The sequence below is a fragment of the Callithrix jacchus genome, chromosome 1 (genome assembly GCF_049354715.1).
Source record: "Callithrix jacchus isolate 240 chromosome 1, calJac240_pri, whole genome shotgun sequence".
Classification (NCBI taxonomy): Eukaryota; Metazoa; Chordata; class Mammalia; order Primates; family Cebidae; genus Callithrix; species Callithrix jacchus.
Window position 1 is genome coordinate 142,981,954 of NC_133502.1, and position 17,624 is coordinate 142,999,577.

Genomic DNA, 17,624 nt, shown 5'->3' on the forward strand with positions numbered 1-17,624 from the left:
GTGTTTCCTTACTTGCTCCTATGTATTACATTTTTAACACAGGAACCACAGTGATCTTTTTAAAGTATTATTCAAATTATAGCATGCTGCCCAAAACCTGTTATTGGTTTTTCCATCCTTCTCAAAGTAAAAGCCAAAGTTTTTACAATGGCCTGTATGATCTGGTCCCCTTCTCTGATCGCATTATATCCTACTCTCCCCTTCAGTCATTCTTTTCTAGCCGCACTCCTTACTATTCTTTGAACACACCAGAAACTTTGCACTTGCTGTTCCCCTCTTTTGGAAAATTAAATGTGGCTTATTCCCTTACTTTAAGGTGTCTGCTTGAGTGACATCTTTTGAGTGGAGCCTTCCTAGCCTGCCCTACAAAATACCCACTCACTCCCACACATGCATTCTCCTTACTCTTTAACCTGCTTTATTATTGCCATAACATTTACCACCATTTCACATTCATAGTCGCTCTCTCTGTCTCTATATATGTGTGTGTGTGTATTTACATATATATGTGTATATATACATGTATAGTTTAATATCTACTCTTTAATCTCTAAGAGAACAGAGACTTAGGTTTTTTGAATGAATGATCAATGCCTAGTACTTAAGCTACTCATAAAAGTTTTTTAAGTTAATAAATATCTTGAAAGAAGTATTCCCTGTTTGTTTCCAGGGATAGTGCCTTCTCATATACACTTGGTTTTATCCTCTTTGGAGTCTTCTTGAGACTTATTCTGTCAGAGGAACATTAGCTCTCTACTGCTTTTTTCTATCTGTAAAGAAGGTCAAGTCATTTCCACTCTGAAAAGGTGGGGGGGATCTTGTAACCTTGCATCTTTGTCTAGTTACTGCTTTGTTTTTTCTTCCCATTATGGCCAGACTTCTTATGACTCTATTTTTGATATCTGTACTTCCTCACCTCTGGTTTACTCCTTAATATCATTCACTCCTACCGTATTTCCATAGAAAGTACCGGTGAAGCTCATCGAAGTGGCTAATTAGTAAACCCATTTCCTTTTTTCATTCTTCAGTCTAACTTGACTCTTGTAGTGCATGACACTAACTATTCCCTCTCCTGTGATGCCACTCTCATGGTTAACCTACCTTTCTGACTGTTCCATCTCAGGCCTTTTCCTTTCCTTCCATGTCTCAGATGTTGCTCTTCTTTAGAATCTGGTGCTATGTTCTCTTCTCACTAGAAACTCTCCCTAGACAATATCATTCATTTCCATATACCTCCTTTGTGCTGATGAGTTCTGAATTTGGATCTTTAGGCTTGGCTTTACCTGCACTCCACACTTGATTTCTTTTCACTTTACTGAATTTCCGTCAGGATATTCTATAGGAACCTCAGATTCACATGTCCAAAACAAAATTCGCTGTCTTTTTATCAGTTTATTTTTTTATGGATTTAATAATATCTCTAGTCCACATGGTAATTATAAGGATTAGATAAGAAAATACATACAACAAACTTAGTCAAATTCTGGGACATAGAAAGCACACACTAAACAGTAGCTGTAATTATTACATGATAGTCTTCCCTAATAGACTGCAGGCTTCTTGAGGACAGGGACTATGTCCTCAGACCAACACTGTCCTTGACTTGTAATAGGTGTTCAGTAAAGGTTTGTTGAGTTAAAATGAATAATAGTAATAATAATCTATTGAATAAATGGTTTACATAACCATCTGAATTAGCTTAGTCATCTTGTTTAACAGTGGAACAACATTCTATGTTTATTTTTTCTCCCTAGGTGCATTGTGTTGTAATCATTCAAAGGATAACCAAATGTGCCGTGATGTATGCGAACAGGTAAGATTGCATAACAGTTATAGAGGCAGCCAGGCATACTGGCTCATGCCTATAATCCCAGCACTTTGGTAGGCCAAGGTGGGAGGATTGCTTAAGGCCAAGGATTCAGGACCAGCCGGGGCAACACAGCAAGACCCCAGTCTCTAAAAAGTAAAAATAAATAAAATTATAGAGGCTACTAGTTATACAACTATTTGTTAAGTATAATTGTTTCTGGAGAAGTCTGTTGGACAGTACCTTAACTAATTGTCCAGGGTTCACATCACCAATAATGGGACAAAGTGACATGTCAGCTGACATGATACACTGAGAAGGCAAATATTATCTTATAGAATTCCTGCCAAAAATGCACAATCTGAATTATGAAGAAATAATCGGGCAAATCCAGTTTGAGAAATAGTTTTCAAAACATCAACGTGTACTCTTTAAAAATGTCAGTGTCATAAAAACAAAGAAAGGCTAAGAAACTGTTACACATTAAAGGAAACTAAAGAAACATAACAGCTAAATGCAATATGTGATCCTGGATTGGATCCTGGAATGAAAGAAAATTGCATTGGCAAAATTTGAATATAGACTGCATATTAAATAATAGTATTATATCAATACTGTGATCCTGAATTTGGTGATTAGATTGTGGTTAGGTATGATGGTGTCCTTGTTCTTAGGAGATACATGCTAGGATTTAGGAATGAACGAACATAATGTCTATAACAAATTCTAACATAATCCTTCAAAATAATAGTATGTAATAATAATGTGTGTATATATACAGAGAATTAAAGCAAATGTTGCAAAGTGTTAAGGATGGGTGCATTTTGATGAAGACCATGTAGGTATTCGTTGTACTATTCTTAAAAGTTGTCTGTAGGTTTGATTTTTTCTGGTTGAACCTGTTTATGCAAGTTCCCCCTGACGCAGTAGCTGTTCATAAAGTCCTACCTTTCTTTCGTAGTCTTGCTCATGTACGTCTAGCCTTAGCATTCAAGAAATAATAGTCTCAGTCATCTTTTAGAGGGGTTTGCAAGTAATAATGTGGATCTTGTTATGTTTTAAAACTGGGAGAACTACTTAACTGGGACTATAACTTCTCATAAGTAATAATAATGTGGATGTGGAAAGATTTTGCAAGATACTGTCTGATTATAAGACCTGACACTGATTCAGCTCATCTAAATAGCTACTGGAGAATTCAGTGACATGTCAAATAACTATTGCAAATTAAGTTTGCTCTACATTTACTACCAGAAGAATAGCTTTTTAAAGCAATAATGGCCCCTTGAATAAGGAAGCTTTTAAAGTAGCTTTGCTACTTTGGGAAACATGGTTTACCTGACTTTTCACTTTGTTTCTTTTTCTATTGATGTTCTTTCTATAGGGTGAATGATTTTTAGGAGGTATCTTGTAATGAGGCACCAGCAGCAGGCAAGGTCTAATTCTTAAACTCTGGAATGTTAGAAATTCTTTAACTTAGCAAATTAATTGAATACTATAGTCACCCCAATGAAGAACCTTCTTCCCCAACAAAGTTCTTAATTAATTGAGAAATAAGGCAGATAGTCCAAAAATATTACTTTTATTACTAGTTACACAGGTGTCAAATGTGACTTTTATCTCCAGGCACACACTAAGTGACAGAATTAGACTTACTCCCAGAGGAGGAGAGGTAAGGGCTGTGTTACATATGTTTGCTTTCTCCTACCAAACTCAGTGGTCAACTAAGTCAGTCATCCTGATCATAGGAGAAGTGTATGACGGGTGTGGAGAGAGACCAGGGCTGTTAAAACTCATAGAGCTCACTTCAAAGAGAAGGAAATACTGTGAGTGAGGAATCATTATTTCTTGAACAGTAGGGAATGCAGACAGGATGGAGTCTTGATGACATTTAGGTTTTTGAACTGAGTAAATAGTAGTATTCTTGATGACTCTAAGAGGTTAGGGAAAATATTTGGTTTGAGGAGAAGATGAGTTGTTGAATTTTCAATGGAAACCACTATATGAAGACAGGGATTTGGAATTAAAACTTTTGGAATTGGAATTTAGATGAGAAGTCAGGGCTGATAGCTTATAATATTCAGCAAAATAAGTGTGATGATTTACAGTGAAAACTGTCAACACTGTCAGATGCCAAAGAAAAGTCAAGGAGTTTGAGAACTGAGAAAAGGCCCTTGGTTTAAAAAAAAACAAAAAACAGTTTGTAGAGATTTTACAAACATCTCCCTGCAGCAGATATTTTTGTTTGCTTTGTTTATGATGAATTCCTTGGTGCCTAGAACAATTAGAACAGTACCTAACACTCAAAACTGTCAGTAAATATTTCTAGATTGACCGGAGCAGTAGAGCTAAAAGTCATACTGCAGGCATTAAAATTTTTTTAATCAAAATATTTACAGTTATGGGCTGGGCATGGTGGCTCATGCCTGTAATCCCAGCATTTTGGGAGGCCGAGGTGGGCGGATCACAAGGTCAGGAGTTCAAGACCAGTCTGGCCAAGATGATGAAACCTTGCCTTTACTAAAAATGCAAAAATTAGCCAGTTGTGGTGGCATGCACCTGTAATCCCAGCTACTTGGGAAGCTGAGGCAGAGAACTGCTAAACCCAAGAGGTGGAGGTTGCAGTGAGCCAAGATCGCACCACTGCATTCCAGCCTGGGTGACGGAGTGAGACTCTGTCTCAAAAAAAAAAAAAAAAGAAAAGAAAAGAAAAGAAAAATTACAGTTATGTAATTTTTCAGACTTGCAAAAATGTATTCAGTTTTTGTATATGTCTTGTCTTCCCAACTATACTATCAATTGCTTGAATATACTTGCCTGTGTTATACTCATGTCCCTGCTCATGCAAACTGATTAGTTAATGTTTTTGAGTTGATTGGTGAAGAAATGGATACAGTGGAAGGAAAAATCTGGAAAAGTCAATAAGTGCAGGAAGTAAAGATTTGTTTCAAGATGAAAGGTTTTTGCTTGTTTGAAGACAAATGGAAAATGAGTTATGACTGAGGAAGGACATAAATATGGGTAAAAAACTTCTCAAACTTCAAGATTGTAAACCCTATGATCTAATAATTTCTGCCTTGAATGGCATACAAGTTTGGTTATTAAATTTTTTGCTTTGAGATGATTTATATAATCATAGTACATATTCTAGTATGTATTCTGAATAAGCGTTCATCTTTCCAAGTGTGATTACTAGTTGTTTAGCAAGAAAAGTGACTTTATATTCAAATCTACCTTATTATCTGAAAGTTTACATAGTACATGCTGGTTTCTTTAAGCTAAATGTATTCCTAATAAGTTTATCAGTTTAATTCATTCTACTTTATAGAATTATAATTTTAGAGACAGAAGGGGCCCAACAGATTATCTAACTTTTTAATTTTGCTTATTAGCTATTCAGGAAACTAGAAACGGGGACCTAAATTTTATTTTACATTTTCCCCAAGTGCCATGCCCTTTACTATACCCCTTTACATGCATTATTTCATTTAATTCTTACAACCAACCCTTGAAAAAGGTATTGTCATTATTTGCATATTATAGTAAAGAAATTGAAATATGGAAGACTTAAACAACTTACCAAGGCCCCAAGCCACTAACTTGAGGAACAGGGATTCAGACCCAGATGTGTCTGATTACAAAGTCCTTACTCTTAGCCACCAGGATATAACTACCTCCTATGAAGCCAAGTAGTTTGCCCAGTGTTATTCAGAGTATATTATTTCCAACTCTCAATTCTGTATTCCTTTCATTGTTCTAACCTGTTTCAAGTGCTTGTAGGTTTTTTGCCTTTTTTGTTTGTTGTTGTGGTTGAGGGGAGATGGAATTGCAGGAAGAGGGGATGAGTGAGAGAGCACAGCCTTCCCTGTGCTTTTTCCTAGTCTGCTACCAGTGTCATAGCCTTCCTTTTTTCTTCCTTTCTCTTTTTCATTCTTTCTTATCTTTCGTTGTTGTCTTTTTAAATCTGTTTTTCTTTTCTTTCACTCTTCCTTTTATCTTTTTATAATGGAAAACTTCAAGTATATACAAAAGTAGAGAGAAAGTGTAATAAACCCCCATATTCAGCTTCAAGATTATTAAATTACTATCAGTTGTGTTTCATTTAAGTCCCTCTTTTTACTTTGCCCACTATATTGAGGCAAATTTATGTAGAAGCAAAATCTCAATTGTCATATTATTTAATCCGTAAATTTTCAGTTTGGAGCTACAAATGATAAGAAGTCATTTAAACAAAATATATAATTATACTACTGTTATTCAGATTTCTCATTTTATAAAGTTTTTTAGTTTGGATTAGGACTCAAGTCATATATATTGCAGCTGATTATATGTCTTTTAAATACCTTTTGATCTGTAGGTTTCTCCTTGCAATTTATTTGATGAATTAATTTGGTCATTTATCCTACTGAGTTTCCCATAGTCTAAACTTTGCTATTCACATCCCCCTGGTGTCATTTAACATATTGCTCTTACTTCTGTGTTTCTTAGTAATTGGCAGTTAGATTTAGAGCAGAGCTATCCAATGGTACTTTCTACAATGATGAAAATATTCTGGACCTGTATGGTAGCCACTAGCCACATGTGCCAGGTGAACATTTGAAAGAGACTGAGGAACTTGAATTTTTAATTTTATTTAATTTTACTTGATTTAAGTTTAAAACCCATTCATGGCTAGCAGCTACGTTAGGACACAGATTCAGAGGCTTCGTTTTGTTTAAGTCTTCCCCCCAAAATGTCTCTTTTTGTGATGTTAATAGTCATTTTAATAATTGTCTAAATGCATTAATTCACTAGGGGTTGCAAAATACTGATATTCTGGCACTTCACTTCTTAATTGTAGTTGTTGTTTTGGAGGAAAATGGCTAATAAATAAGCTAACTGGAGATAAATCCTTTTTCATTGTCCATAGCATTCATGGATTTTACCATCTCAACTATTTGCAGGTAATCATGAAGTTCTGTCTGATATGTGTAATGATTTATTATTTACTGAAACACCAAATTTGTAATTGTATAATGTCCTGTTTGGAAGTGAGCCATTTAGCTTGGTGAGTGAACCTTTGTCAGCTCATCAATTTAAGAAAACAGCTTTGTTTCTGTCTTACGGCATTTTATGGAGAACTTATGTGCCATAATGCTGTTTACAAATTTGATCTTCACCAGCATCACGGGTGTGATGACACAGTCTATTTTTCGTTGTTATCAGTTGACTAAAAGCAATTTACAGAACAGTTTAGAATAAACCTATCTTTTTTTTTCTTCCTTCTCTCTCTCTCTAACCCCCACCCTCTAAACATTGTTGGTTACCTGGTTTTCTCCACTTTTTTTTGGTCAATAGAAAAGGGTCTAGACTTGCTGTATTTGGACTTTCTTGTTTATTTGCAAAATTAATCAACTTTTTGAGAAATGTTCCCTCAGCTTAACTTAGATCCTTCTAAAGATTTTCCACTTATAAAAGGAGCCGGGCATGGTGGCTCATGTGTGTGGTCCCAGCACTTTGGGAGGCCGAGGCAGGTGGATCGCTTTGAGCTCAGGAGTTCAAGACCAGCCTGGGCGACATGGTAAAATCCTGTCTCTACAAAAAAATACAGATATTAGCCAGGCATTGGTGGCTCGTGCCCTTGGTTCTGGCTACTTAGGAGGCTGAGGCTGAGGCTGGAGAATCGCTTGAGCTTGGAAAGCAGAGGTTTCAGTGAGCCAAGATCACACCAGTGCACCCCAGCGTGGGCAATAGAATGGGACCCTGTCTTAAAATAAATAAATAAAAAGGAAGTTGGAAAATATTCTAGACAACTGATAAATCCACAGGATAGTAAATTTTACCTCTTCTGATTTTTTATAGAAAAATGCCACGAAACCTTTTTTTTCTTTGTCAAATAGATTTTCTCCTCAAAAAGTGAATCCCGACTTAAACATTTGCTGCAGCGAGCCCCAGATTATTGCCCAGAGACAATGGTAAGTCTTATTGTAACTTAACCTAGAAACTGCTGTCTAAATGAAACTATCTAATGAATTACTTTTAGAGTTAGCAAATTTTTAAATGTGATTAGAATTTGTGGTTAAAGTAAAATGTTAGGTTTAACTTAAGTACTTAAAAAAAATCTTCATATAAATTGCTAAATAGAATATTGTTTTTCATCTTTTATTATCCTATGACATAGATCTAACAACAGTCTTAAATATAAATGTGTTCCTGTCTTTAAATTTCATTATAATATTTTATCTGTGGCCAGGCCCAGTGGCTCACGCCTATAATCCCAGCACTTTGGAAGGCTGAGGTGGGTGGATAACCTAAGGTCAGGAGTTCAAAACCAGCCTGGCCAACATGGTGAAACCCCGTCTCTATTAAAAATACAAAAATTAGTCGGGTGTGGGGACATATGCCTATAGTCTCAGCTACTAGGAAGGCTGAGGCAGGAGAATTGCTTGGACCTGGGAGGCAGAGGTTGCAATGAGCCTAGATCACACCACTGCACTCCAGCCTGGGCAGCAGAGTGAGACTCCATCTCAAATTTATCTGGAATTTAGAATTTTCTTTGCTATTATATTTTGACTAATTTTATGAAATCCATAGTAACTAAATCTATTTATTTTGATTTTAGAGAGTTGAATTTGGAATAAGGGAAAACATGTGACTTATTATCTTTCAGTTTTCTGACATTCTATAGATATATTGCTTACTTATCTGAATCAGGTAACTTAAAATGTCTCTAATACTTGAGCTATCCTCAGTGTTTGGGATGCTCATGTGCCAGACCAAGAAAGTGTGAGCTTGTTTTCAAGAGCCTCTTTAAATATGGTGGCTTGTATTAGGTGAAGAGGAAAATAAGTTGATGGTTAGGTAGTTCTGACTGACACATTCCCTTTAATCTTACACATTCCCTTTAATCTTCTGTTTTGTCTATATGCTTGAAAACAGTGATTCCAGTAAGTATCCTGAGTGATTAGACTCACACTTAGTGCTCTTAGATGGGAAAAGAGCAAAGAATATTTCTGTGTCTCAGCTTTTTTCCTCCCTTAATATCTGATTGATGTGAATGTAGTTCTAGAACATTGACTGCATAGTCATAGCCATAATCAAATTAGCTTTATGAAATTTCTGTATAAATTGTCATATTTAGGAACTGGTTCGCTACATAAAAGCCATTTGTTGGTTACATTTTTAGGTTGAAATTTGGAGTTGTATGAATTCATCTTTGCCAGGTAAGCAACAGAAATGTAACATTTTATGCTTTAATTTTAAAAATTTACTGTGAGAATGTAAAATTGATGTCATTGTCCTGGAACCTAATTTGTACTCTGGAGTTTCTATCCTCTTCTTCCCTTCAATACCCAAATTTTTTTTTTCTAAGACAGAGTCTTACCATGTTGCCCAGGCTGGTCTTGAACTCCTGGCTTCAAGTGATCATCCTGCCTTGGCCTCCCAAAGTGCTGAGATTACAGGCATGACTCACCATGCCCTGCCCAAATTTTCAAATACATAATTTATTCTCATTTACTGAGTCCTCAACTTTGTTCTCTTTGTCTTCACTTATGCCATTCTACTGAAATCAGTCTTTGAAAGATTACCAGGATCTCTTGGTTCCTAGATAGGGCTCTTTCTAGTACTACTCTCCTTGACTTTCTTGAAACACTTGATATTATTGATTAATACCTCCTTATGACTCCACCTTGGCCTCAGAACCTTATTCTCCCTTAACTTTTTTTTGCAGATAGAGCCATAAGGACTATGGTATTTCTGTGTGTGGTCTTCCTCCCTTCTGTCTTCATACTCACCTTGGTAATCTCATTCCTTCCCAGAACTGTTAACTTAGCAGCTCTGAGAAGGTAACTCTCAAATCTAAATCATTGTTTGTGACTTTTAGACCTCTTTGTAGACATCTCTACCTGGATCTCTGCATTCAGGTGCCATCTGAAACACAGATCCAAAACCAAATTCATAACTGCACGTTTTGTGAATGATACTAGACTGGAAACCCTCAAGTTACATTTTATTCCTTGTTCTTTCTAGTTCCCTTGACTCTCTCCCCTTGCAAAATTATACCTGTCCTCTCTACTTCTAGTTCAAGTCTTTATTATTACACTCTTGGGATAGAATATTGTAATAACCTTATAACTGATGTTTCAATATATTACATCTTTCTGTCCTATCCTCTTCAAAAAATAATCCTTCAGGGGATACTCACTTCCATCATAAAAAAGCCCAAACTCTCTAGCCTGGCAGTGATGATCTCCCAGGTTTGCAGCCCATTTTCCAGCCCTGTTTAGAGCCAGTTTCTTGAAAAAAAGAGTACGTTTTATGGATCTCTGAATTCTGGACGCTATCACAATGTTAAAGTTTGTATTTCAAACAAGTTTCCTTCTTGAAATTGCCCATCTCTTTGCCTGTCTCTTAGTTATACCTGTACCTAGTATCCTTAGTATCCTGAATTTTCTATACACACATACACATACACTGTTTCTAACAAACTGTAATCTCCATAATAGGATAAATCATATATTTTATTTATTCCATAATTTCGTAGCCTATATAACACCTAATAGAGTGCCTTCTGCATAATAGGAGCTCAGTAAATATAAATGCTTGTTGAATAATTTAATATTTTCTAAGAGGCACTGGATACCTGGAAACAGCAGTATACTTCATTATGATATAACAAGTCACAGAGTTTATGACCTATGTTGATTCCATATAAAATTCTTTCCAAAATGTGAGGAACCTGAATAGCAAGCAGCAAAGAATTAGGAGAAACTATACTAGTCAATGAGGCTAAATGGGAATTTGTTGCCCTTTGTACCCTTAAAACACGTAGAGATAAGTATATGATATGCACTATTTTTAGTCAGTTTTTATAATTGGGATAGTTTATTATATTTTGAGAGCTTTGTCTATCTGTGAACCATTTATTTGCCTTGTTTTACTTTTTAGCAGAATGCTTCTATTTGTTATATGAAGTCCTAGTTTCATTTGGAGAACTATGTTACTTATTGTCTTGAATCCCTGATTTTTTTTTCAAATGTAAATAATAATCTAATTTACTTCAGATGTAGATTCTCAAATTTATGTATTACATAGAAGCAGCGTAAGGCAATTTTAAAGGAGATGAGGAATTTGCGGCATTCCTACAATCATAAGGCTTTTCTCTTTTCATAGTTATTTCTTGTATCTCTTACTTTTTTTTTTTTTTTTTTTTTGAGACGGAGTTTTGCTCTTATTGCCCAGGCTGGAGTGCAATGGCACAATCTCAGCTCACTGCAACCTCTGCCTCTTGGGTTCAAGCAATTCTCCTGCCTCAGCCTCCCGAGTAGCTGGGAATACAGGCATAGGCCACCATGCCTGGCTAATTTTGTATTTTTGGTAGAGACGAGGTTTCACCATGTTGATCAGGCTGGTCTCAAACTCCTGACCTCAGATGATCCACCCACCTCTGCCTTCCAAAGTGCTGGGGTTACAGACATGAGCCACCGCGCCCAAACTTTTTGTTCTTTTGATGTTTGTTTGAGACAGAGTCTTGCTGTTGCCCAGGCTGGAGTGCAGTGGTACAGTCTTGGCTCACTGCAGCCTCTCCCTCCCAGGTTCAAGCAATTCTCCCACCTCAACCTCTCAAGTAGTTTGGACTACAGGCATGTGCCACCATGCCTGGCTAACTTTTGAAATTCTAGTACAGACAGGGTTTCACCCTGTTGGCCAGGCTGGTCTTGATCTCCTGACCTCAAGTGATCTGCCCGCCTTGGCCTCCCAAAGTGCTGGGATTACAGGCATGAGCCATCATGCCCAGCCTTTTTTTTTTTTTTAGACAGAGTCTTGCTCTGTTGCCCAGGCTGGAGTACAGTGGCGCAATCTTGGCTCCCCACAACTTCCCAGTTCAAGTGATTCTCCTGCCTCAGCCTTCCACATAGGTGGGACTACAGGCACACACAACCACTCCCAGCTAATTTTTGTATTTTTAGTAGAGACAGGGTTTCACCACGTTGGCCAAACTGGTCTCAAATTCCTGACTTCAGGTGATCTGCTCGCCTCGGCTTCTCAAAGTGCTGGGACTACAGGTAGGAGCCACTGAACCCGACCATATCTCCTACTTTTATCTTAGGAATCATTCATTGACATTTATGATTGCAAAAGGGGTTTATAAACAAATGAGAAGGCCGGGTGCCATTGCTTACACCTGTAATTCCAGCACTTTGTAATTCTGCTCACAAGGTGAGCAGATTTCCTGAGCTCAGGAGTTCAAGTCCAGTGGTCAACATGGTGAAACCCCATCTCTACTAAAAATACAAAATTAGCCGGACATGGTGACGCATGCCTGTAGTCCCAGCTACTCGGGAGGCTGAGGCAGGAGAATCATTTGAACCTGGGAGGTAGAGGTTGCAGTGAGCCAAGATCGTGCCATTGCATTCCAGCCTGGGCAACAGAGCAAGACTGTCTCAAAAAAAAAAAAAAAGAAAAAGAAAGAAAATTGGAACATCTTAATAATTTTATCATCTTCTAGTTTCACAATAATTTGGTTGGAAGAGTCACTGCTGAACATAAGTTGAACAAAATAATACATAGTCATTTTGCCCCATGATTAAATGTGCCCATCAAAGCCAAATATACCTGGCTCACAAAAATTGCCCCTATTTATTATCAGTTTTTAAACGGGATTATGAATTTTATGCACTTCTAGGTATTTACTGTTTTGAATATAGTAATACTTGTGACCTTTCTTGTTTGTTTGCTTAAGTTAAATTAAAATATTTGCCTCTAATTAACAGTCTAATAGTAAGGAAGCCCTTTCCTTCCCTTGTATATCCTCTGGTAAAGATGTTACCTGCCCAAGAGTGACAATGACTTTAAGAGCATTTAGGGTGGGAAAGAAAAGAGAAAAAACAGAGGACCTGATAATTATATGGTGAGGGACCTTTAAGGAGACTGATAGCATTGGAAGTAAGGGTAAAGGGAAGTCCTTAATAATTTTGAGGCCCTGCTCTCTGAACCGGTTTTCTTATGGACACCTGCTTTGACTTTTAGTAGTAGCCATAAAACATTTGGCATGCTATTTGTTTTTATTGCTACTTATGACTAAAACATTTAAACATTTTGTTTTTAAGGTGTGTTTAAGAAGTCTGATGGCTGGGTTGGCTTAGGCTGCTGTGAACTGGCTATTGCCTTGGAGTGTCGACAGGCATGCAAGCAGGTAACACTGGGCAGTCAGGCTCTCAGGCATCACGCAGTGCAGTATGGTTTTAGCTGTGCATGTCTTGGGCCTTGACCACCTCATAGCTTCCAGAGGTAACCCACAAAAACTGCAAATTTGGCATTTCTTATATAGACCATTTCCTTTTAGACTTGCTGTTTTTTAAACTGGTTATTCCAGTTAGCAAAAAATAATAATAATAATTTTTAAATAATAAAAATAAAAATAGACTTGCTGGTGTTTTTTTTATGACTGCTGCATATGGCCTCAGCCTTCTTTTATTCTTTCTTATCTTTCCTTGTCTCTGCCATGCAAAGAAAGAATATTATAGAAATTTAGGTCTTCCATACTTTGCCTGCGATCATGCTGAGTCAATGCTGAGCAACTCCAAATGGCTGGGTAAATTTAGGATATGCTTGAATGAGAACATTTGACATAGTTGCCTTATTTTTTCATCTTCTTTTCTTTGTTTCATCATGGCTTTACCCTGCGTGTGTTCTGATATCCCATCTCTGCTCCTGAGATGAATGAGATTCCCGCAATGAGTTATTACTTCTCTTTGATTTGATACAGCTCTGCTCCAGTTCAGCTTAGGTACCTGAGTTTGTCCTCACTTTGCATATTTTAGTAGTGGTTTCTCAGAGAGGAAAAACTAGCCTCCTGGTTCCTCTACTCCGAGTGGCAGGAATAGACTTAACTGGGAAACTAGAAATGGACTTACCCTCTGGAGAAGAGTACATGAGATATGGTATCGCCTTCACTTTCACAGAGACGACTGTCCTATAGCCTCAGCAACAGTCTGGGTAGCACATGACCTAGCTGTCTGCTGGTGTCCTCCAGACATTGAGGTGAACCTGAATTGCAGAGAATTTGAAGTATAATGAGTTTAGTGAGTCTTAAAGCAGTTACTGGCCCATTCTGCTTCTTGCTCTCCCTGTCTTCATCAGTTGGCCTATTCTAAATAGCACGGGCCTAGGTGATAGAGCAGGAAGAATGGAGCAAGGAACCAGCTCTGGAATGGAGACTGATTCATGTGGAAAAAGAACCACCCCTCAACGATTTTTGTTTTTTGCTTCTTTTATGAATAAAGTATGTACTTAAATATGGTAAATAACTTGCTGCTTCTCTAAGCACTAGTTTCCTCATCTGTAGAGGGGTTAGTATCTTCTTTATAAACTTGTTAAGAGACTTACACAAAAATAACTCGTTAAATGCCTGGCATAGTACCCCTTCCCTATTTAGTTGCCCCATCTATTAAATATTCAAGTTCAGTACAAAAGCTTAGAATGTGAAGAGTTAAAGAAAAAACAAAATGTAAGTGCCCTGGCAGAGCTTCACAAGAAAATTTGCTGTGGCAGAGCTTCACAAGAAAATTTGCTACAGAGTGGAATTCAGCTAAAAAAAAAAAAAAAAAAAAAGTCCTCTGATTTATAATTTCCTTCAAAGACATCTAGTTTCTGAAATAACAAAAGGACTGTATTATTATATGAGATTAAAGCCGTAAAAGTTAGAACAAAGCTCTAAAATATTGAGTAGCCTTAGGGATGATGTTAGTTTTAAAGAAATTGCATGAAATTTGTTTGTTTTATTTTAGGGTCTTTAAAATATTTAAGCATAAGGTTTTCCTTTATTAAATAAAGAATACCAGTAATTAACATATACTAATTTGTGTTACTTTTGCCATGTGCCAAATAGCATGTATAATAAATTAATGGAGAAATTTGTTGGTTTTTAGGCATCTTCAAAGAATGATATTTCCAAAGTTTGCAGAAAAGAATATGAGGTATGCATTTTATTGAACAAATGTGGATAGCCTATTCAGATGTTATCAGAATTAACAAAATTACTTAAATTTTTAAAATGAATTCATTTTTATGCAACTTCCCTTTTACCTTACAGAAAATTTAGCCTTGGCAAAAACGTCATTTATTATGTTTGGAAATGTTGTTATTTTAACTTATTTTTATTTAAGTGAAGTATTTATTTTAAAGAAATGCCAAAATCTGACATACAAAGGATTTAACCTATAATTTTATAACAAAGCAACTAGTTGTACCCAAGGTTGTGAAATCGTTATTCTCAGGTTTTGTGTTCTCTTTTGTCCCATCTCCTATCTCTTCACCCTTCCAGGTGGTATTCATTTTTATAAACTACCTCTAATTATAAAGAAAATAAATAAAATAAAGAAAAATCACAGAGCTAGTGTGAAGAGCTCAGACTTTCCTAGAATCCTGCATTGGGGGAAAAAATACTAAGTTGCAAAAGCTATATTAAATCTGAAGGACTCTCATCTCAATTGTGGGATTTCAAACACTGGTATATAGATGGGGTCGATATTAAGGCAGGAGCATAGCAGAAGTATTTTACACCATACAAATATGTGCAGAAGATCGTCCCTGATTGAAAAAAACCTCGTTGGGGCTACTTTGTTCATTTTTCTAGAACTCTATTCTTAAGTGTGACAATATTACTGTTTTTCATAGTGTAAGGCCATGTAATTAAGGATACTTAAGTACATGTCACATATCTCATGGACCATTTTTATATATAAATTTTGGGATTCCTATTGCTGTGTTTTCTTGGAAAAGATAGAATAACTCTTAACTACTTCTAGGTTATAGTTCTCTTCTTTTTTTCTTTTCTGAAAGCCTGTATCTCTCAACATTTTTAAACTAGACAGTCTTATTTACCTTTTGTTCCTTTGTATTGTTTGCTAAGTTATATCTGTTCCTCTGAAGACAGATTTCCAAATTAACTATAGCTCTCCTCTGTTCTTTTTTTTTTTTTTGAGACAGAGTTTCGCTCTTGTTACCCAGGCTGGAGTGCAATGGTGCGATCTCGGCTCACCACAACCTCCGCCTCCTGGGTTCAGGCAATTCTCCTGCCTCAGCCTCCTGAGTAGCTGGGATTACAGACACGCGCCACCATGCTGAATTCATTTTTGTATTTTTAGTAGAGACGGGGTTCACCATGTTGACTAGGATGGTCTCGATCTCTTGACCTTGTGATCCACCCGCCTCGGCCTCCCAAAGTGCTGGGATTACAGGCGTGAGCCACTGCGCCTGGCCAGCTCTCCTCTGTTCTTATTGAAAGGAGTCTTGCTACAAGGAAGTAAAATATCTTTTTTTCTTATCTCTTTATCTTTGAAATAACCAGTTTTAGTTTCTCTTGAACAAAGTGGCTAACTGTGATAATTCCTTCTTTTCTCCTACATGATGTCTGACACTGTCCATCTTCTATAGCCTGTCTTCCATTATTTTAGTGTGCTTCCTTCTCTTGTCTGGATTTCTGCATTGCCCTAGGAAGTCTGCCAGTATGTGTTGATGAAGGACAAGACAGGAAAGGTAAGAGAGACAAACACTGTCTTATAATAGAAATACTAAGAATAGTTTACTTTTCTCAGTCTATCTTATCTAATTTGACCTAGAATTAAGCAACCATTTTCCAAAAATCTGTGTGCAAAAAGGGTTCTTTGGTTTTTATATTAAAAGTTAATCCCACAAATTCTTCAGTATAAGACTCAATTTAATTTCTTACTTGTTATTTAGAAACAAAAAGAGCAATAAGAGTACTTTAATGCAGGAAGTGTTCTGCATTATAAACCTCATATAACAGTCACTGTCATGATTGTTGAAGTCTAGTCTAGACATAAAAGCTATTTGTTATCAAGTGAATTGGGTAAATCTGGTGTAATATAGCCTATTTTAACTGGACTGGTTATTTACCAACATCAGAATAATTTATAAACTAGGCTTTTAGTATCTTTTCCTTAACACTGGAATGGTCCCTGGGATGAACTTGTAGATGTATAAGCCATTTCTTTAGGCTTGCAATTTTAAGGCTAGCATTCACCCAGAGAGTGGTTTTATGTATAGTTTGATTTGAGTTTCAGAGAATGAGTAATTACATTTGGAGGAGCTAATGTTTATCTTTTTTGGTAAGCTGCTGTAGACTTCCTTTTGAGGGGATTTGCTAAGAAATTTACTTAAATAAAGTTTAAAACTGTTAATGCCATTTAAGGTTTTGTTTGTTCTAGCCAACCTAAGATAAACCAGTTTAAGGTAAAGCATTGTTACAGCTGATTTTATAGTCTGTTTTTTTCTTATGCAAATTAACAAGTACCTGTTGAATACTGAGAGTTTTATATATTAGAAAGAGCATTAACTGGAAGCAGACTTAGTTTAGAATTCTGATTAAGCAACTTTTAGCATAACTCCAAATAGTAAAGAATTATATCTAATTGAGTCAAGCTAATTAAAATATATATTGTACATATAAGGGCTCAGAGAAATCAGAAAGCAGAGCAAGAATGTTGAGAGTTATCAGGAAAAAACTTTGCAAATGAGAGAGGCCTGAAAGCTTTGGTATAATTTGAGTAATAAGACTGTGGATCAAAGGTATGTTATCAAAAATACACATGACTTATGCAGGAAGAAAAGAGAAGACAGACCTATTTTGGGCTGCTAATCTGTGCTTGGATAGGTAAAGTGGGACCAAATCCTGAAAAGATGGCATTTTGAGGCTGAACTCATTATTAATTAGAGGGCAATTATGAAGGTTCTGTAAAATGAGACCAATATAACAAATAGCACAGCCAATATTTTAGAAAATTTAAGCTCATAATCTTGTGCAGGCTAAGTT

General features: G+C 36.5%; 1 protein-coding gene across 3 annotated transcripts in view; it reads left to right on the forward strand.

Moving 5' to 3' along the window:
- The window catches only part of RECK (reversion inducing cysteine rich protein with kazal motifs), an 87,982-nt gene that overhangs the window by 13,863 nt on the left and 56,495 nt on the right, over positions 1 to 17,624 (forward strand). The window contains exons 2-7 of one of the 3 annotated variants that reach the window (XM_017974661.5): positions 1,755 to 1,813; positions 6,717 to 6,750; positions 7,687 to 7,761; positions 8,973 to 9,009; positions 12,898 to 12,983; positions 14,719 to 14,766. In XM_017974661.5, coding sequence (XP_017830150.1) covers positions 1,800 to 1,813; positions 6,717 to 6,750; positions 7,687 to 7,761; positions 8,973 to 9,009; positions 12,898 to 12,983; positions 14,719 to 14,766 — 294 coding nt within the window. In that variant the 5' untranslated portion in view covers positions 1,755 to 1,799. Of the gene's footprint in view, positions 1 to 1,754; positions 1,814 to 6,716; positions 6,751 to 7,686; positions 7,762 to 8,972; positions 9,010 to 12,897; positions 12,984 to 14,718; positions 14,767 to 16,225; positions 16,328 to 17,624 lie in introns of those variants that run through there. The other 2 variants (XM_002743073.5, XM_054257687.2) reach the window with 2 other exon arrangements.